The sequence below is a fragment of the Echeneis naucrates genome, chromosome 13 (genome assembly GCF_900963305.1).
Source record: "Echeneis naucrates chromosome 13, fEcheNa1.1, whole genome shotgun sequence".
In the NCBI taxonomy this organism is placed as follows: domain Eukaryota; kingdom Metazoa; phylum Chordata; class Actinopteri; order Carangiformes; family Echeneidae; genus Echeneis; species Echeneis naucrates.
In genome coordinates this window covers 1,447,230-1,469,024 of record NC_042523.1, presented here as the reverse complement: position 1 = coordinate 1,469,024, position 21,795 = coordinate 1,447,230, and the positions used below count along the sequence as shown (strand labels likewise).

Genomic DNA, 21,795 nt, shown 5'->3' with positions numbered 1-21,795 from the left:
AAACAACCAAAGAATTAAATACAGGCAAAACAAAAGTACATTTACCACGTACGCCTCTAGAACATAGTGTAGACTGTCTTTTGTAGACTCTGATCATGTGCCTGTTCTGTGAGCGCGGTCTGGCTTCTTCCAACAATTCCTCAAGCAACAAGGATGATGTGATCGTACGCTTTCAAAATAAAATGTCCTCACATTAAACTCTTTCAGCGTGACATTTTGTTACACAAAAAAAGCTCATTTTAATTATCTAAATAATTGTCATGAATTTATACTTCACCTTTTTAACCACTACATGAACTCATATTTGTATTTATATTGTTTTGATTAGTATGTAACACATTTACATTATGGAATTCTGTCTCTATCAGTTACAGTACTGATGCTAATTTGTGAATACGAAGTGAAAGTGCACGTGTCACTTATGAATCTTTCAGGCTAACTTGCTCCAGGATTCTGTGCTGAACCTTCCTACAATATACTTGGGACTACTCATGTTATGTGACCAGAAGAGAAGTGCGACTCTCTGTTTTTACACTTAACATGTGTTTAGCAAATAGCAAATATGAAAGGACAAAAATGGAGCAATGGCCTAAAGATAAAGGAATTTGGTATAGGCAGTTTTTAGTGAAGATTTAGTGTTAGGAATTGGCATGTGACTTGTATTTAAGTGTCATATTTTGATTTTAAAAACATCACAGGATTAAAGGTGCCAAAAAAGTAATAGGTATGCTTTTGAAAATTATTTTTTTGAGCCTTGGCCACAGCAACATCATGTGGCCAATTACGCTTTTAGGCCCTGAGTGAAAACAATTCACCGTCATTGTCAAAAGTTTCAGTTTTTTAGCTCATTCAGTTCATGAAAATAAAAAAATAACTAAAATATTTCATATTACTTTCATATTACTTGAAATCATACGTAAAACACAATTACAGATGACAATATTATATTATTTATATTTATTATTTCTATATTATATTTATATTTTTAACACAGTGAAAGTGGATAAATACAGTAATGGTTCAATTTAACATTAAATGGTGCTGTGGTTATTGAAATACAGATGTGTACTTTTATTTTTAAAAATATTTTCCTGAATAAGATATGTTGTAGATAAAACAGACATCTTTACAGTTTAAAAGGCAAATAAACAGATTTTATTTGCATAAATCAGTAGTTCTCAATTGTTTTCTGTTATGTCCCCCATTGAAGCAGTAAAAAATTTGCACACACACAAATATGTATAAGTACTGTAGAATAGTATTACTATAGTATTGTTTGTCAATACAATTCTTTATTAAAATCAAAGAAAAGATTGATTAATTTTCAAATGTTTTTATTGTGAAGCAAACTGCATCAACTGTGCAAATTTCTGTGATGTAAACCTAGTAGAAATGCAATATGAAACCCTTTAAATAATAAAAAGAAACAAACAAAAAAAAGCCACAAAAATTGAGGAGATGGACTAAAATAAAACCTCTAACTCCCTCCCCGTCCCATCCCACTCACCAAAATGCTACTAAGGGTTGGCAGGTATTGCTGGTCCTATATGTCCTATATTCAAATATGAGATTACTGGCTTCAAAGTCTTTTTGAATTCCTGCAATTTGTTACTAAGGGTTTATTGAATCCTCTCCAAGTGTAAGGTATCAGTCAGTGCAATTACCCATGCTTTAAAAGTAGGTGTCTCCTCCTTTTTTCAGTGTAGGACAAGAAGTTTTTTCCCCAGAGGAGCCCATAGGACAGAAGGTGGCACTGTGTTCTCTGCAGGCTCTTACAATTCTCAGATGCTCCGATTATAACCAAGAGTAGGTCTGGTCTTGCGTTGGTCTTAAAAACCTGTGAAAAGAACGAAAATGTCTCTGTCCAGATTTCGTCTAACCTAGCTATGAAGTAAATCTGCATCTGCTTGGTTGAATTTTTCACAGGTGAGTGAAACTTCTGTTTTATGAAACTTAAGCTTTAAATAATGCAACCTACACAGGATTTTAAACTGGATTACGCAATGTCTAGCATTCAGAGAATACGTGTTGACATATTTCAGACTTTCCTCCCAGATGTCCTACGAAATGGTCCAGGCGTGTCCTTGCATAGTGTCTTATCTGGAGGAAAGTGTTTTGGAAGTCCATGTTTCTTCTGTAATTGCTGAAATGATGCAAATGTATCTCTGGTGTACATATTTCCTACACTGATCTGAATTCTTTCCATTGATCAAAGTCTCGTCTATGATCGAAGAGGTGAATGATGGATTTGCTGCCAGTGCCAGTGTATAGTAAGGATAACTTTCTTTCCAGATGTGAATGGTACTGTGAAAAATTGGGTTATAGCTATGACTTCTTAAGGTAGATGGGACACATTACAATGGCATCAAGTAGGGAAAACAATTCTGTTGTCCCATGTCCAGCCAATTGTTGAGTACAATTGTCTTATCCAGCCAGCAGGAGATGCAACAAATATTTGCTGCCCAATAATACCACATGAAAGCTGTGAGGGCCAGCCCGCCCCACCACTTTTATGTATGTTTGCACAAAAGTGTCAACCAGTCAAGGCAGATGGCCATGCCCCCTGAGCCTGGTTCTGCCTGAGGTTTCTGTCTCTTAACAGATGTTTTTCCTTCCCCCTGTCGCCAAGTGCTTGCTTGTCTGGGGATCTGTTGTATCTCTTTAAATAATTTAATAAAGCGTTTGTTCTAGACCTGCTCTGTATGTAAAGTGCCTTGATGTAACTGTTATGATTTGGCGCTATATAAATAAATCTGATTAGATTTGAAATCTGATTTGAAATGTCCCTTGCTGATCCTATGGGTTTTATAATTCCAAATAAATAGAAGAATTACAGAGTCTAGTTCTTTAAAGTAGAGAAATACAGGTAGATTTTCAGAGATATTAACTGTATTTATTCTAGCTACCAAGGTGATCGAGTTTTCCAGAAATCTCTTATTTCTAAATGTATTAAATATGGCCAAAAAGTGCCTCAAATAACCTATTATATGTCTTTGTAATCTCAAACCCCAAGTATGTGAAATTCTTTAGGTGTATTCCATGTCATAACCATGAACCATCATTCTCATATCTATTCCTCTAAATCTGCATGTTTTTGAATGTTGTGTTTCTTTCACGAACACTGACTGGAAATGATGCATCCTCTGAAGTATACTTTAAAAGTCTCCTACAGAAGACGTGCCATCTTTATCACTTGCCTCAAAAAATAATCTTATCATGGCCTCCTAGTATTCTTTGAAGTTATTTCTTGTTAGCAATCGGGGATCAGGCCTGCAGGATCTAAAATTTCTAAAATTTCGAGTAGAGCCAATGAGACAGAAACTGGATAGTGGTCTGAGATTATAATGTTGTGTTAATTAACATTATTAACACCAGAAAGAAAGTTTACTATCCAGCAGAAGAAACTCTATTACAGAATCAAGAGTGGAATGAATATTCTCCACCTGCTGTATTCAAGATTCTTGTGGTTGGGGGTTTCACCATATGGAATTAAAAGCTGTTCTCCCCAAATTCCACAAATTCATAACCTTTCCAAACAGAGACTACAATATACTAGACCAGGTCTACTGCAATATCCCAGGAGCATACAAGGCTGCAGCAGCTCCTCACTTCGGTATGTCAGATCACATCTCTGTAGTACTGATTCCTGCCTACAGACCTTTGATCTGCAGGACCAAACCCACCATCAGAACCATTCAGGTTTGGACTGAGGAGGCTTCCTCAGCCTTACAGGACTGTTTTGAGCACACAGACTAGGGAGTGTTCAAAGAGGGCGCTGATCTTGAGGAGTACACGTCATCTGTGCTGACCAATGTTCACTTCTGCTTTAATGCTGTCCTACCCACAAAGACAATCACAGTTTTTCCTAACCAGAAGCCTTGGGTGGATGGCACAGTGAGGCCCATGCTAAAAGCCAGAGACGCAGCCTATAGATCTGGAGACAGGATGGCTTATAGCAGGGCCCAGAAAGAATTGAAAAAGGGCATCCAGCTGGCAAAACACAGGTACGAGCAGCACATTGAGGAGCACTTTAATAACAACAACTAACGCAATATGTGAAAAGGCATCAGGACCATTACAGACGACAAGCACATCAACCAGCAGGTCAGCCATGACCCGACTCTGCCTGACACCTTAAACAGCTCCTTTGCACGCTTCGATGCACCAAGCAGTGGAAGGACTGTACATCTTGCTCAGCCAGAGGTGCAGCATCAGCCTCTTGTCCTGCAACTGCACCAAGTGACATCAGCTTTGAGGAGGATCAACACCAACAAGGCTGCACGTCCAGATAAGGTGTGAGGGCAGAACCTGAAATCATGTGCTGACCAACTGGCAGAAGTCTTCCTGGACATCTTCAACCTGTCCTTGCAGTCGTCCACGGTCCCTGTGTGCCTCAAGTCCTCTATCATTGTGCCTGTGCCCAAAAAAATAACCATCACCTGCCTCATTGACTACCACCCTGTCGCTCAGACACCAGTCATCATGAAGTGCTTCGAGAGGATCCTCCTAAAGAACATTATGGACGCTATCCCTGCTGGCCTGTACGACCTGCAGTTTGCCAACAGGGAGAACTGTTCCACAGAGGTTGCTGTCTCGTTCACGTGGCCCTGACTCACCTGCAACATCCTCACATCTATGTTAAGATGCTATTTGTGGACTTCAGCTCAGCCTTCAACACAGTTCTCCCAGAGATGCTGGTCCTGAAGCTCCACAAACTGGGTTTGTCAGCACCTTTCTGCTCCTGGATCAGTGACTTCCTCACCAACAGGCCCCAGGTGGTGAGGATAGGGGAGTCCACACCTGCATCAGTGATACTCAACACTGGCTCATGACTACTCTGCCATCCACCCCACAAACAGGGTTGTAAAGTTTGCGGACGACACCACCATGGTGGGTCTCATTTCCAACAATGATGAGACCCACTACAGAGAAGAGGTCCAGACCCTGACACAGTGGTGCTCCAGGAATAATCTAATCCTGAACACCAGCAAGACCGAGGAGATCCAGGAAGACTGAACATTCACCCCAGCATCCATGGGGAGGCAGGGGGGTGTTTGGACAGTTCCTGGGCATCCACATTTCCTCTGACCTCTCCTGGTCTGTGAACACTTCACACTTGGTGAAGAAGGCCCAACAACAGCTCTTCTTTCTCAGAAAGCTGAAATGGACTGGACTCTCTTCTCAGCTGCTCATGAACTTCTACAGAGCTGCCATTGAAAGTATCCTGTGTCTCGGTGTGACCGTGTGGTATGGCAGCTGCACACCACAGGGTAGGAAAGACCTAGCCCGTGTGGTAAGAACAGCACAGGGGATTGTTGGCAGCTGTCTACCAGATTTGGACTCAGTTTACACTGCCCGAGTTCAGAAGAGGGCCAGACGCATTGCCAGAGATCCCACACATTCGGGCAATGCATTGTTTGTACCACTTCCATCAGGAAAGCGATACAGGAACATTAAAATAAAAACAAAAAGACTCAAGGACAGCTTCTTCCACAGAACTGTGAAAGCAATCGCCCCCCTGCAGTGAAACATTCATATCCCATCCCCCTACAGCAACCACACACATGTAGTCGCACACACTCACTCTCTCACACACACCCCCACTGACATCAAAAGATCAACAGTCCTCAGCAGCAAGAATAATACACACTCAGAACTTTCCATAGTCTGGACTTGCACTAAGCTGCACTTTATCTCCAGCCTATCTCACATAAGTGCTCTAAGTGTTCTATGTTATGTTATGTTATTTTAAAATTTTTGTGTGTTATTTATGTGTGCCTTCTTTATGCTGAGTGTTAAAAATTTTGTTATGTTTATGTTCATAATGACAATAAAGACTCTTGAATATATCCACTAAATTAGTACACTTGAAATATGAATTCAGAAAATTGGAAGCATTAGAACCCCACAATCCTTTCTGTGCAGAGTTTGTGTGCTCTCCCTGTGTCTGCGTGGGTTTCCTCCGGGTACTCCAGTGTCCTCCCACTGTTTAAAGACATGCACGTCTAGGTTAACTGGTCACTCTAAATTGACCGTAGGTGTGAATGCAAGCGTGAGTGGTTGTTCGTTGCTGTTTACCTTTGTGTGTTGGCCCTTGGATGGACTGGCAACCTGTCTAGGGTGCACCCCGCCCCTCACCTGCTGTGAGCTGGGATTGGCTGCAGAAGCCCCACAACCTGAAAACTGAAAAAGAAGATAGATAGATGGATGAATAGAACCCCACAATGAGAAGGTTGTGGGTTTGGTTCCTGGCCTGGGGCTTTCCATGTTCTGCCTGTGTGGGTTTCTTCCCACTGTCCAAAGCCATCATGTTTAAGTTAATTGGTGACTCTGAATTAGGGGTCATCAACTCCAGTAATGGAGGGCCACTCTCCTACATGTTTAAGATGTTATCCTACTCCAACACACCTGATTCAAATGATCAGCTTGTCATCAAGCTCTGCTGAGTTCTGATTCTCATTCACTCATTCACTCTCACCACTCATCAGCACCCCACAACCTGGAAACAGATAAGCGGTAGAAGATGAATGAATGGAAGCATTAGCTTGTGCTAGTTTCTGATTTGAAGATCATATTCTTTTCGGCCTGAAGGAAAATCCCCTTCAGGGCGTCCTGTGATAGGACAGAGTGCAACATGTCACACTCCAAAAGCCATGCCCACTGGAGGGGAAAACAATTGTTGGGACAGTTTTAAAAAACACTGTCCAGTAGTTAGCTTCAAACATTATTTTAACATGTCAGATTAGTATTTTAACACACTAACTGTACCAGAGAAAAAAATGTAGAATGAAAACTCATCTGTGGGTCTTTCTGATTGTCCCTTCTGTTTGCCTTCATTTTAATGGAGAAATTATCCCACTGAATGGCCGGAGGTGATGTACATCGATATTTACAATTACCCAATGAGTCCCCCGGTAAGATCATCATTTGAACTAATTGGGGTATAAAAAGTTAGGCGACATCCACACTACTACATCATCATTTTAAAATCAAATTTTGTTCACATATTGCAGTGGTCACATTAATTATGTGTTCATATGCAATGTTGTCAACACGCTCATAATTTGTTTTGTCCCTCAGATCCTCTTGTCAGAAAAATCCTGTTCTAAAGAGCAATGAATGAAGCAAACAACATTACTTGAATCCCTCTGCTCAGTAACTAAATATACACCAATAGCAAAAAAGTAACGTACAAGAGAAGAAGCCATTGTGAAGTGGATGAATCACTCAGGCCTTTCTGCAAGGACTGTTGAAGATGAAGATTTCCATGATATGATACAAGTCTTTGACAGAAGATTCAACATGCTAAAATAAAGCAAAAGATAAAGAGACCTTACAGATTGTTTGACGAAGAGAAGCACAAACTGATTTCTGTCCTGGGTTTTGCCAGGTAGGTGACAATTGGATTAGACATTTGGACAAAGAGGGGGATGACAGCTTCTTTCCCTGCCATCAGTGCTTGTCTCTACTGTCCAGCAGAAAATAAGCCCAGGCATGTACCTCTGTCACTACAACATATTGCTCATCCCCACACAGGTGACTCGATCAAGGTGCATATGAACCGTTGCTCTTGAGTGGAAGATCCCAAAACTGAAACTTCTTATAATGATTAGTGACAATGGAAACAATATGGTGGCGGCATTCAGGAGACCATTGGAAGTGGAACAGACTGGTTCAAGTAACGATGACAGTGAATTAGATTCAGAGACAGAAACAAGCGGCGGAGGAGAAGAGGATGATAATGTGTGTGAAAACCTTAACCAAACTCACTGTGTGGTCCACACACTTCAGTCCAATCTGATCTACTTGCTGGACAAAATTCGTACTATTATGAGAAGAATCCAGAGATCATCAAAGGCAACAGAGAAACTCCTGGAAGCCTGTGGGTTGTGTGTAATCATAGACTGCCCTACAAGGTGGAGCATCACCTTTAACATGTTTAACACACAGTAAGTGGCAGAGGTTGAGTGCCTTGAAAGACTTATTTTTTCCTTTCGCAGGACACGCAAAGAGTGAAACAATATCACTGTCACTGGTGATCCCAGCTCTGCAGGATCGCCATGCTCATCTGAGTCACAGTGCATGTACTGGTCAGTACAGAGACCTTGTTGCGTCGTTAAACAAAATGAAAAACAACCTGGAGGAACATTTTACACGCTTTATCGATCCAGCAGCACATTTTCACCTGTTGGTTGCTTTCTGGATGCTACATTAACAAGTGAGACACTTTTACAGAATGAGTATGAAGTCCAGGCGTTTATGAATGAATAAAAACATAAAACATATTTTCTGAGTTTATTCCATTTATCATATCAATACTGATATACATTTTGTTATATGGCAAAAGGGTTCCTTTTTGTTTGTTTTTAACTGTGTTTTATTTCAACTTGATGCTTGAGAAAACTGATTTAGTGTATGCCTTATAGAACCCATTTACTTATTTGCAGAAATGTTTTTTGTTTTAAAATAGAGTGAGCATGCCATTATTTTTACTGTGTCCAGAACGGTACTTTGTATTTTTTTAAGGCTTAATAAATGTTTTTGGCATTGTGCTCTCAAGAACTGACTTTGTAAGTTAATCACTTTATAAAGTGACATTCATGTTTGTGCACTGTTCAAAATGTTTTAATAAACTGGAAAATCTCAATGTTTCTACAATAATGGCAACTACTCTGTTGTGTATAGGTGCTAATTCTTGTTATTCTACTCTACAGTTAAAGAATTGTTACAATTTGACAAACGTCAATGAAAATAATATTTTTGTTGACTGTAATGATCTATCATTTGTTAGTGAGTAATTGACTAAATTGAATTAGTACAATATGAGTAATACCTGACTAAATTTAAGGGACACTTTGTCAAAAGACTGACTAAATTTAAAAAATGTGTGAAAATAAACACTGCTATTGGATAGTGCTTTTTTAAATCGTGCCACCGATTGTTTTCCCCTCCGGTGGGTGTGGCTTTCAGAGTATGACGTGTATGACATCCCCCTCCACCACTCTAACATTTTCAAGTTTGCCAATTCCCCAGACTTACCTTTTCTCAATCCCTGGAACACTGGACCTGCACTTACCTTTTGACATTTTCTTTGACCTTTGACTTTATTCTTCTCCATTGGGAATTGGAAACTAATGGCTGTCGTGTAGGAAATCCTCCTCTAAGTGAACGATGTTTGTGATTTATTTAAACTGACATTTTACAGTTTTTTTATATTTATTTATTTTATTGGTTTACTGAAACTGATAAATTAGAAAAGAGAAATTAGAACTTGAGGTTAAAATTTGAAATATAGACCCATCTAAGTGGTACGTGTTACACTTATCTTTGGGTTATGTACCTCAGACTCTTAAGACTGCAGTCATCAAACCCCAATTTAAAAAGCCGAATCTTGATCCAGATGTTTTGGCAAACTATAGATCCATATCAAACCCTTCATTCATTTCCAAAATCATTGAGAAAGCAGTAGAAAACCAATTACATGACCATCTACATATGAACGGTTTGCTTGAAGAGTTTCAATCAGGATTCAGAGCCCATCATAGCACAGAAACAGCGCTGGTTAAAGTCTCCAATTATATTCTAATGGCTTCAGACAATGGATCAGCCTCCATACTTGTCCTCTTCTCAGTGCTGCATTCAACACCATACATCATAGCATTTTACTACAGAGACTGGAACATGAAATTGGTATTAAAGGAAATGCACTAAGGTGGTTCCGATCCTATTTATCAGGTAGACATCAGTTTGTTCATGCTAACAACAGCTCCTCCTCCCTGTTCGAAGCTTTGAAAGTCATCGGTCACGTGACGCTGGTCGAATCACTCCGCTTCAGGAAGAGTGACACAAGCTCCAAAGCCTCGGTATCATCTGCCTATCACTAATTTATGCACCTCAGTTTAGATCCTTTTTCAGCTTAAGTTCATAGCCAATAGTTTTCCTCTTTATCAGTGATTTTGATTTTGAGCAATAAGTTAAATAGATTACCTTAGATCCTCCGCTTCGTGGCGTGAGTTGTTTATTTTCGTTTATCTTTCGTTTATTAGGTCAGGATTTCCTCCTCACGGAGCATTTTGAGTTAGCCCTTTTGCTTTTGAATATAGCCCTTTTCCTCCTCCTGGAGTGACTTTTTTTCCCCCCCTCTTGTGACTTCAGAATATAGAGCCTTCTTCCGTGAGTCAGTAAATGACGAGTTATGTCATAGCCATTGTTTTTGTCGCTCTGTTTTGTGGTCACCGGCGTTACCAATAAACAGATAAAGTCCGTTATTTACAAGATCTCTGCGTCTGAGTCCTACTTTGAATCCCTGCCTGACATAAAGCGCTTAATGGCCAAGCTCCATCATATGTCAGAGAGCTCATAGTTCTTTGTTGCCCTAGTAGGCATTTCTGATCCCTCGATGGAGGTTTACTTGTGGTTCCTAGAGTCTCCAAGAGTAAATCAGGAGGCAGATCTTTCAGTTATCAGGCTCCTCTTCTATGGAGCCAACTTCCAGTATCGGTCTGGGGGGCGGAGTCCTCAGCAATTTTCAAGACCAGGCGTAAAACTTTTCTGTGTGACAGAGCTTATAGTTAAAAAGTTCATCTACTCTTTAGCTATGCTGCTATAGGCCTAGGCTGCTGGGGGAAGGACTGAGCATCTTTCTCTCTTTCTCCTCTCTCTCTTCCTCTTCCTGGATTTCTTCCTGTGCTTCTCCCAAGAGTCTGTCTATTTTAAGAGCTCCACCTGCTGGGCCCCCAACTACAATTACTTCTTCTGATCCAAATCCACTGACTGGATCTTAATTGCCTCATCTGACATTTCCTTCACTATTTGCCTCACCCTCTGTCCCCTTCCTCCTAACTCTTTCAAAAAGCGACAAAAGATCTTGCTGCAAACTCTTCATCCTACTTCCACTGGAAAAAAATCGTACATATCCTTTCATACACTTCTTCAACTGAATCCTCCCACGGCACAGTCAGCTCTATGAAATATACTCTCATTCTACTACATCACAAAATTGTGTCCGGCCGTAATTTTGTATATGCTATTTCCTGGGCTTTCCTCCTAAATTAACCTGCATCTCCGAGTCACAAGCATCCTCTAAGCTGCCTTGCCTCCTTATTATCTTATTAACTTTCCCTCCTTCTTGAACAAACGGAATTGTATTTCTCTTTGTCTTAGACCCCCCCTGAACTAGCCTGCTTCTGTATACCTTTGATGGCTGCAGCTAAACCTTTTAAAACGTGGTTTTGTTGCCACGTATCAAATCAAATCAAAATCAAATCAGATTTATTTGTATAGCGCCAAATCATAACAAAGTTACATCAAGGCACTTTACATATAGAGCAGGTCTAGACCAAACTCTTTATAAATTTATTTAAAGAGACCCAACAGATCCCCCGAACATGGTTAGTAAATGCAGTATAAATGCTTAGAACTGGGTGAAACTGTTTGTTTTTAAGAAGGATGGTTTTTATCAGCGCATGCAAGGAGGGAGTTAGAGAGAAAGAGGGAGAGAGGGTGACAGGGAGAGACAGAGAGCGAGAGAGAGAGAGAGAGAGAGAGAGAGAAGCTCAGTCCTTCCCCCAGCAGCCTAGGCCTATAGCAGCATACCTAAGGACGTATACCGTCCTTGTGACAGACTAACCTTACAACCTGACAAGATGTGCTTTAGAGTTGCAGCACCTGAACACAACAAACATAGTGGGTCTCCATTTACCCAGAGTTTTCGGTTGGATTCCATTTTCCCCCCTTGGTTGGGTTTGGAACCACCTTACTAATCACCACATCTTTACTCCCAGATAGCAGGAGTTCTGTCCTAACCTTTGTACATTTAAAGTCCTCCACTAGAGTAGATACTGGGAGCTGAAGTATGCCTTTCCCATACAGTGCCACAGTACTTAAACATTGATAAACACCTAGCCACTTCCTAATGTAAAACCTAACTCATCTTTCCATTTTCTCTGCAGCAGATATCGAAATCTCATATACAGACAGTGACCACACCAACCTGGGAAATAATCCAAACTGCAAACACCATAGATTCAACTTCCTGGAAGCCCGGATTTATCTATTCTATCCAGTCACTCAGCAACATCCTTCCAAAACTGCACTACCTGTCATGAAAATCTGCCTTGTACCACCTACCTAGACTCTTTACTGGTATTTCCTTAATTATTGGACTTTCCTCTTCATCTGTTACAGACTTTCTATCAGTTAATCTTCCTCTAATTATTGAGATACTTCTAGAGTTACTAGGCTTGATTTTCATACCAGCCCACTTTAAGTTTTTAGTAAGTCTCTCAAGTACTCTTTTCATACATGGCACTGTTGTAGTTATCAATGTCATATCTTCCATGTAGGTCCTAAATGGTGTAAGGCGCATCCCATCCTGCTGCCTCTCACCACCTACAACCGACTTAGAAGCTCTAATAATTACCTCCATTGGCATTTGAATGCTAATGGTGAAATCGTACACCCTGGCATAATACCTATTTCCAGCCTCTGCCAACCTGTTGTAAAACCTGCTGTACTTAAGCATAGTCTGATATCCTGGAAATATGCTCTTACTAAATTAACAACTACTCCAGGCACTCTGAAATGATCAAATCCCTCCCAAATAAGACTATGTGGCACTGAACCAAATGCATTTGTTAAGTCCAAGAATATTACATGCAAGTCTCTTTTCTCACCCCAAATCTTTCTACACCATAAGAAATTATGTCTCTCATCTTCTCTCATCTATCACTTGCATTTCCTCCTAGCCTGCTCAGAATTATTGAAAAGTCCCTGTTGACTGTCTCTCATTCTTTGCTACTATTTGCCCAAGGCCATTTAACTCTAGCTTTCTGCTCCATATGTCTCTATTTGACTGGCCTGTTCACCTCATTATCGGAGGTTATAAGAAGGGATACACCCTTCTTATAACCTCCTCCTCCATCTCTCTGGCTATGTTGTTGATATCCTTTGAACTGTGGTTCTCTACCTGTCACTGGATTTCATCCAACTTACTCAGTTGACTTCTTAAAAAAAAAAAAAAAAGTACAGATCAATGGAGACACACTGCCCTTCCTTTCCCACACATCTTTTTCTTCCTCTATGCACTCAGTAAGGCCTCTCACTGATGTTCCCGCTAATCTACCATTTATTCTCTCCAGCCACTCTCACTTTGTCCTGCAAGCTATTCTGCCCACTTCTAGTCCTAGAGAAAAGGTCCGTGCCCCTATCCTTCACTAAGTCACATATATCCAGCTCATAGTCTTCTCCGTTCCAGTGTCTATACTCAAAGTCTGAACACAACAGACCACAGGTGAAAATAATTTGTGGACTCTGGGCTCAGATCTCCGGTTTTGTGAGTACACACTCCACAGTGACAACGCAGGAATACCACAGACCTACAGATACTGTGAATGATCCTTAAGTACAGAGAAGAGCAGGTGCACTACGGGAAATGTAATTAGATGATACTCAAATATAAAATCTTCCCTGACCCTCCATAATAAAAGATTAATTTAGATTTAATCTTTTGGAACAAAAGCATGTGATGTTAATAAACGAACTGTCGTCAAATCCTGATATGCAGAAAATATCAGCAGTACCTGTGGCGAGGTTAGCCCTTTTTTTGGGAGTTGGGGTGCCCATCAAAAACTTGCCTTAGCCTATCATATAGTTTAGTCCTCAAATCATCACAATTTCTTTGCAAACCTGTTTTGTTTGGAGATGAGGAAAATGGAAAAAGGCTCAAACGGGCCAGTAAAATCAAGCACAACCTGAATGCATCTTTTGTCTCTGGTTGGTGAGTGGGCACCTCCTGTTTTACATAACAGAAAATGCAGCCCACTAAATGTTGGTCCTAATGGGGGGCAGGGCAGCTGTTAGAACCTCACGAATGCAGCAGAGTTGTAACACTAATAACCAGTTAAATCTTCATTTTAAGACCTTGACATAATCTGTCAGATATCTATTCACACAAGATGATTTTATCAATGCCTCTTCTTACGTTTAAATTTGCTTGGCTAGTAATGATGCACTAGATATTCAATTGCAAAGAGTTAAATTCATAGGCATTTCTAGCCCATTTTTGGGGGGTGCTGCAGCACCCCTAATTTGAAACCCAGCGCCCCTAAAATTGAAGAGATTTTTTATTTGTTTATTTTTACAGTATGTGCATGTTTAATAAGCTGAAGAAATGTCAAAACCATATGCAGTATATGGTTTAAACGTAATAATTTCACAACAAACATACAGCAGCACCCCCACATGCATTGAAAATTGATTCATGTGTCATGAAGTCATGTGTAGATGAAGAGACACTGCTGCAGGTTTGAACCTGGTCATTTTATTGTTTCTGTACAAACATCAAATGAGATGATAGCTCCTCTTCACACTCGGGAGGGATACAGCATCTGAAATACAAGAAGTCCCGTCAGCAACTGTCACAATAAAATAAATATAGACTGTCCAAACATATAAAGTAGGAGCTGAGCAGGAGACATTTTAATTAGTGCTAAAAACCTATGTGGGACTGATAAGTCCAGGAGGAAGACAGTATCTCAACCATGAGATGAAGGAAACTGTTCCAGAAACTGAGATCACTTTCCCTCTCAATAAGTTGTGCTGGCAACTGACTCAAAGAGCAACATCACTGCTGCCAAGAGGTTTGAGGTTTCTGAACCTCTGGAGGAAAGAGACATTAAAACTAAGACTTTTTATCAATCTGTTCGACAACAACCAAGTGCTGACATCATGGAGGTAACTTTAGGTCCAACTCAGTCCTAAAACTGCGGTTCACCTGTTACCGGGGCCAATCACCACGGTAATCCATGTGGATCACCTAATTGGATCATAACCTGTGTAAACACAGTCATCACTCCTATATGATCCAAATATGGACCAAGGAATTTAGCTCAGTGAATATTTGTAGTTCCTGTGTACCTGAACCTTTATACGCCATGCGATCACCAGGAAGCGACTGTGCAGGAAACTGGACAGCAAGGAGAAGATCCAGTCTAATGCTGCCTCTCTTGAAACCAGTTAACTATGGCTTTAATCATCCAAATCAAGTCAAGTAGAGATGTTAACAGCAAGCGGATATAAGCACTGCAGAACGTTGGTCATTGGCAACAGAAACTCATGTTCTCCATGTAAGACTTAAAAGGAGACATTCACATTAGTGGAACAGATCAAGACAAGGCAGATACACAGGATGATTGCACACCTTAAAGTAACAGTAGGAATAAAGAAGCCCTTTAGTCCAGTGTTCCCTGCTTCTGTGAGGATGATGAATAAGCTTCATCACCTGGAAATGCTGAGACTGGACTGTTTCGCCCAGTCTCATTTACTGATGGACCGTCAACATCAAACTTTACTCCTGTCTCAGACTTTCCTAATCTATAATCATCTGCTTGTCTTCAATGCAAACTCTTTTGTCCCCATCAGGATTCTGTAGTGATGATTAATTAGTTTTTCCTGTGACCCGACTGGCCATATTAACCAGTGCTGTAGGGTATACCAGGTTGAAAGTGAATCAGCTTTGCAAGAGAATTATACCTTAGTGCCACTCAACACTCAGGCTCTGCCTCACTTTAAGAAAATTGAGCTTTCAACCTTGAATTTCAGTGTAACGATTAGTGTGGACTCAGACCTGGTCTTGGCCTTGGACTCACCACTCTGATTCGGTGTCCGATGGCTTTAGCTGGCAGGTTGCTGCTGAACTTCGCTCGGACCATCCCACTGTTACCATGAGCTCGGGTCACTTTTCCCCAGATCACCCTGGTCTTGTTGGGTTTACCGCCTGGTGTCACTGTGTTCCTACAGAGAAAACCCACAGTTGTCATCATAGTCCAGTCTGTGCTGAGGCTGATGGTATGAAGGCAGCAGTAACTTTATATATGTAACAATCAACAACACAGGGCCTTCAATCTGACTCATACAGATCAAAGACTGAACTGAGAAAGAATGTACCTGTACCAGCATCAGGTATCAGCTCCGATGCTATGTGTGGGTACTTGTAATTATAAAGGTGGTGTTGTTTAACCACATCCACTTGACATCAACCTCTCAGTAGAGCACTTAGGCACTGAATGAGGACTGGCATTATCAGATCAGATTTGGACATGTGCTACCAGGTCAATTCAGCTTGGGGTGGGGGGTTACAACGAATCACTTTAACCCCTTTACGCAGAGGCCCTTTTTGGCAATTTCCGCCTGTTTTGGTATCACTGCAAATAACATCTGTACCTTTACAGCCATTGAATTGAAATAGTGAATCGAGTCATTCCCTAAAAAATAGGGACACTGAAAAAACTATATTAAAAAAAAAACAAAACAAAAAAACCCTGGTTAGAATTTTGTGAAAACAGTGATATCTCGAAATTTCCACTAAGAAACAGTTTTATTATTTTACACATATGGTTCACACACTCCCTGTCCACATGTGTACCAAATTTTAGGTTGATAGGTACAACTACTGAGGAACTATAGAGTTTTTAACCAAACAGTGCCCCTTGGCGATCTCCAGTATGCCAAACCTATCCAAAATGGTCCATTTTGGCTAAAACTGCAAGCTTTCAGTCATACACATTTTTTTTAACAGATAACTTTTTGGGGCCAATCTGCTTTTAGGAAGGCCAGTTTCAAAAGTAAAATTTCATTTGAAAATTGCATTTATAGGGCTGAATATATGGTGTCCAAAACCTATCCAAACACGAATTTGACCTACTTTTGCCTGTTTTATGTTGTTATTTTGAAGCTTTATAACTCCAGACGTAAAACCACAACTATCAGGGACGGCCAAAATTAACAAAGACCTTCGAAATATGAGTTTGAAATTTACTGTACTGCCTTTTATTATAAATTTCATAATTACATTAAAACTTGGGGCAGTAAAAACACACTTTTAATCGAAATGTCCATTGTTTACTTGTTGACATGGAGCAGAGAGTAAAAGGGACCAGTTGGCTGCAGGCGGCCGTTGTTGACGTCGCCGTCCTTTTCGTCCTTACTGTACAACATTTGCAGCAGCTCTATCGCCATATTCTCCATGTTGGTGTAAAAAAAAAAAGAAAAAAAAAAAAGTCAAACTTCTCCACGACAGTAACAAAAACGATGGTAAAATCCGAGTAAACACTGAGTTAAAGGGACATCCGGGCCGTCTGGGTGCGTCACAGCGTGAGTGCGTCACTGCCTGTATGTCCCATGCAGCTCTGGTCCCATTGTGCAGCCCTTATTTGGAGGCCAAATCAGGGATTGTTATACGTCAGAGGAATCCTCAGGGCCTCTGCTATTGGAGGGAAAGATTGTTTTCATCAAGACTTTGACAGGAGACGCTGCCTTGCGTGTAGTAGATGCGCAGTCTGACGGACCTTTAAATTAGCGTTAGCCCAGAGGGGAAAAAAGACAAAATGTCCGATTAACGGGACACGACAGATAAAATTGAACCGCAGATTATTGTTGGGCACATCTTCGGCTTTAAAATGAGGCCAAGCTAGTGGTTTTAATCAGTGTTTTACTCGGGGGTTTGATCGAAGAATGTTCGTATTTCATGGATAGAAAACTACGTGCAACTTTTTTTTGTTTTTGGTGAGCAGGCTTGTTGAAAACTTTATTGGGAAATAATAGTACACATATGTTTACACTCCCTTTTTTGTTGACGTGATGTCACTTGTTTTGCCGTCGTCTCCAACTGCCCAACACATTTTCAGTAACTATGATAAAACCGGAGCACCCAGAAACGTCAAAATTCTTATGCATGTAGCTGAAAGTGTGTTAAAAACGTCCGCAGTGAAATTTTCACTAAACCCTGCCTACTGTCGCTGTATGAAGCGCGCCTTTCATATGTTTATTAGTTTCGGACACCGGCGTCCCAACCACTAGGGGAACTGCACAAAGAGGTTAAGAACTTTAGACACAAAGACATTAACTCCTCCTCAGAAGATACATATTAACATATGAAAGTTTCAAGTGTAAATGAAATCTTACCTATTGTGATAACAGCAAAAGATATGTTTTAATTTAAGAAAGGTATAAACCCACTGAGGTTTTAAACATTACATCCATTATACTGTCAGAGCTGGATTTGGTATCTCCATAAAAGCTTTGGTAACAAGATAAATAACAGCAGCAAGAAAAGTAAAGCTGTCCATTATGGACTACTAGTCAGTGAAGAAGAGGGGCGTAAACCAGCTTTCACAAAACAAGCAACTTCATAAAACACCTGCAGAGCTGACACTACACTGAGTTCAAGTTCAACTTTGCAGTTTTCTTAAAAATGGCAGTAGTGAACATTTGTTGGAGTCAGGAAATGAAAAGCATCTCATGAAAACATTTTCAAAGGGATTCTAGGACTCATATCAGTACTGAATATCAGCAATAACCCAATTTTAAGTACTTGGTTTGCAAAAAAAAAAAAAAAAAAAAAGTATTAGTGCATCCCTCGAAGAGTCTGTTTTGACAGCAGGCCTTATTAACAACATAAAAGTGATCTCTTTCAAAAAAAGAGCCCCGATTTGTAATTTTGAACACTGACTTCAGTGACTTAACTGATGAACAAAGTTAGTTCAGATTTCAATCAGTCTGACTTTTTGAGAGGAGCTTTGCTGCTTTACATCTGCGCATTTATCCATAGATTCTCATTCTCTCTTTGTTAGTGACACCCAGAGTCATTTCTCTATATTAGATGCTATTGACTCATTCAGAAGCATAGCTGTTTGTATGTTTCAATTGATAAGCAGTTTTCAATCAACACTGTGACACCCCTAATGTACAAGATGAGGTTGTGCTAATTCTGAATGTCAAAACTATGACAATTTTTATGAAAGAGACTCACATGGAACCAATTACAACTATGTGAGGTGGTGATGATAAAAATATACCCATACAACCTCAAACAGGTTGTATGGGTCTTTAATGATTTTGATATAATTTGTCCATGTCCTACCCACAGCATCGTAAACAGCAGAACCAGGCAGTAAAAACAACACTAGTATTAACAGCACTGCTCTGATTCGAGCTGCGAACACAATTCATCATCTTGTTACTGGTAATACAGGTGAATGAGAGTTCAGTCTTACTTCTTGGCCTTGTACACATATGCACAGCGTTTTCCCAGGTAGAAGTCAACCTCATTTCTGGTGTAGCAGCCTTCCAGCTTCAGGAGAGCCGTATGTTCACGCTGATTCCTCAGACCACGCTTGTAGCCAGTGAAGATGGCCTTACTCCACAGTCTGAGCAACAGAGTCAAAGCAGCCATCAGTCACAGGCCTCACAGTGAGAACACCACATTCATGATTAGCAGTCATCTTACCGTCCAGGCATTGTCAATCTCCAGATTAGTTCACCTGAAAGAATAAAATATACTATTGTTGAAACCTGTTTGCATCATATCCTGGTTTCAGAAACCTACACGTGTTCAAGTAACAGACCAGGTATTCATGTACCCGCATATTAAATTGTTTTCATGTTTCACACCAGCAGCATCTGTCTGTCCACACATACCTGGAAAAACCGGAAACCTTTAGCTACGCTTCAACAGTTAGAAAAATGGTATGACATCACAATAACGTCCTGCAGGGCAACCTCATTAACGTGTTGCAGTTTGAGGTGTTGATTATTAGTCGACGTCACTTAAACATGTTCAACGGAAAACATTTTTCTTGAGCTGATGTACAATCTTGATGCGACAAAAACTCCAGATTTTGGGGAAATTCTCACTACACATCCAGGAGACCTGAAACCACAGACACGCAGGGGAAAAGTGAACCCACACAGATCCCGGTTTATGTTAAACTCCAGCTTTGGCTGAACAGGCACGTGAACCCGGATCCACACACTGAAGTGTCAGACTCATTCACCCCGGCCAGTGTGATGCTATCAGGCTAAGTGTTAAAGCTAACCAGAAGAGAATACGGACGCACTAGCATGAGGAAAAGCGGTTTAAGAGTTCTTGTTTTCTGAACCGACGCTACAGGGTTACGTCCACTGCAACCTGGGTGTTAACTTAGGCCTGCCCAGACAAGTGCTCCTCAGTCCGGACTTCTTAGTTCTGTTAGCCATCTGTTAACTATCTACAGCGCATCTCCGCCATCAGTCATCACACATAGACGGAAGACGGCCAGTGGTCAAATAACACAGCACCCGTTCACCAACGGTGGTTATTTCTCGGATATTAAAAGATTAAATAACAAGTTTAGGCCAGCATGATAAAGGGCTCTTACCGTGACTGCTGGGAAGATGGAGGGAAAGGACGATCCCAAGGCATGCTGGGTAATTACCGTACACAGAGGTGTCCGCGGAGCCGCCTGATTACAACAAATGTATACTAGGGCTGTCAAACAATAACATTTTTAATCAGATTAATCTCGTGGTCGCCGTGAATCAATGTGATCAACCACGATTAATACTCATCCTTTATTCCTTGTTTTTAATTTTGTGGGGCAAAAGAACCAGTGATGTGTCAGTTGCGTACTAAAAGGCTCTAAAAGCTCTTTGAAATGAACGACGGGAACCGGATCCTGCCTGGCTCGGACTCGCTTAATTTTTTCCTTTTTTTTTGTTCAAGCAGCATGTGATTGGTCAGCTACATGAGCACTGAGCAGGAGTGGGAAGGGCGGGGGCTACACATAGCTCAGAAAGAGAACGGTCACCAACAACCCCACACAGAGATGCTGGAAACAGATGGGAATTGAAAATGAGTGGCAGGAATTTAGTAATTAATTGTACTTTTTTTTAATTATTATTTATTTTTTTTATTTATTATTTATGGTAATAATAATTAATTTGAGGAGCCACTCTTCTTCATCATCACCATAGATGAACTGATAAAGCTGCAGCCTCATGTTGTTTAATGCTGTAGTGATGCTCTAACTGGGTGTGCATGAATGGTTAGGATGGGTGGGGGGGCAGAGCATCTGTTTGCCATGGTGAAGAGTTGGAGGAGGCTGGAGCTGAAGATGAAAACCCAAGCAAACCAGGCAAAGAAGACAACAGGTAACACATGCACACACAATAACACACTCACACATAATCTGATCATAAACACTGTAAGAACACAACTCAGATGTGTGTGCCTGTTCCCTCAGGTTTGATCATCCTGTCAACAGTGCTGGTCTTTTCTCTTTCATGATGTTTCATTGGCTGATGCCTTTCACTGTGCATGCTCATAGGAAAAGACAACTCCTATTGAAAGACGTGGCACAGAGGGAGAGTTGCCGTGAAAACAGCCTGAGGTGGGTTGACTTAAAGTTTGAGCAGCAATAAAAATTAGTAAATGAATAACAGTTAGGACTAACAGTGTGCTTCACAGGTGGGTTTTGTCTCATTTCTATGTCTGTGTATCACAAATCACACCTGTTTACCTTGGCCCAAGCAGCAATGTCTTCCCGCGCTGTCTCCTCTCTTTCTGCCCAAGGTTTCTGCCTCTTAAAGGAAGTTTTTCCTTGCCACTGTTGCTTGCTCCTCGGGGGATCTTTTGGGTCTCTTTAAATAATTTTATAAGGAGTTTGGTCTAGACCTGCTCCATATGTAAAGTGCCTTGAACTTTGTTATGATTTGGCGCTATATAAATAAATATGATTTGATTTTCTTTGACTCGTCGAATCAGGGCTCCATTTACGTTGTCTTTTTATGGTTGTGGTGCATGCGCTTAACCCCAGGTGAAATTACTCCAAGTTAATCAGACGAACTCAAATTAGCTTTTCTGGAACAAAAAACTCAGTTTACCATCTCAGAGTTCAGTTTGTTGAACCTGCTTTGTGAAACAGACCACAAGAGTGAGAAAACATCCTCACAGTTCATCCTCAAAGGAACTTGCACTGT

General features: G+C 40.7%; 1 protein-coding gene and 1 long non-coding RNA gene across 2 annotated transcripts; both read right to left on the bottom strand.

The window, feature by feature from the left end:
• Positions 1-1,509: 1,509 nt before the first annotated feature.
• On the bottom strand, positions 1,510-10,519 carry LOC115052969 (uncharacterized). Its single transcript, XR_003841407.1, has 3 exons — positions 9,988-10,519; positions 6,079-6,183; positions 1,510-1,837 (listed from the first exon to the last, which is right to left on the bottom strand). It is a non-coding gene; the product is annotated as an uncharacterized LOC115052969 (long non-coding RNA).
• A 3,779-nt stretch (positions 10,520-14,298) lies between these two features.
• rpl35a (ribosomal protein L35a) lies at positions 14,299-20,294 on the bottom strand. The gene is made up of 5 exons (XM_029518207.1): positions 20,196-20,294; positions 19,286-19,319; positions 19,053-19,205; positions 15,648-15,792; positions 14,299-14,387 (listed from the first exon to the last, which is right to left on the bottom strand). Exons 2-5 carry the CDS (start codon positions 19,294-19,296, stop codon positions 14,364-14,366), a joined length of 333 nt encoding a protein of 110 aa, XP_029374067.1. The 5' UTR covers positions 19,297-19,319; positions 20,196-20,294; the 3' UTR covers positions 14,299-14,363.
• Between the last annotated feature and the right edge of the window lie 1,501 nt (positions 20,295-21,795).

Excerpts from the sequence above, each read along its gene's own strand:
- rpl35a (XM_029518207.1), bottom strand. Across the intron at positions 15,793-19,052 it reads TATGTGTACAAGGCCAAGAA|GAACACAGTGACACCAGGCG; the intron begins GTAAGACTGAAC and ends TTTTCTCTGTAG. Across the intron at positions 14,388-15,647 it reads TCGGACACCGAATCAGAGTG|ATGCTGTATCCCTCCCGAGT; the intron begins GTGAGTCCAAGG and ends CTTGTATTTCAG.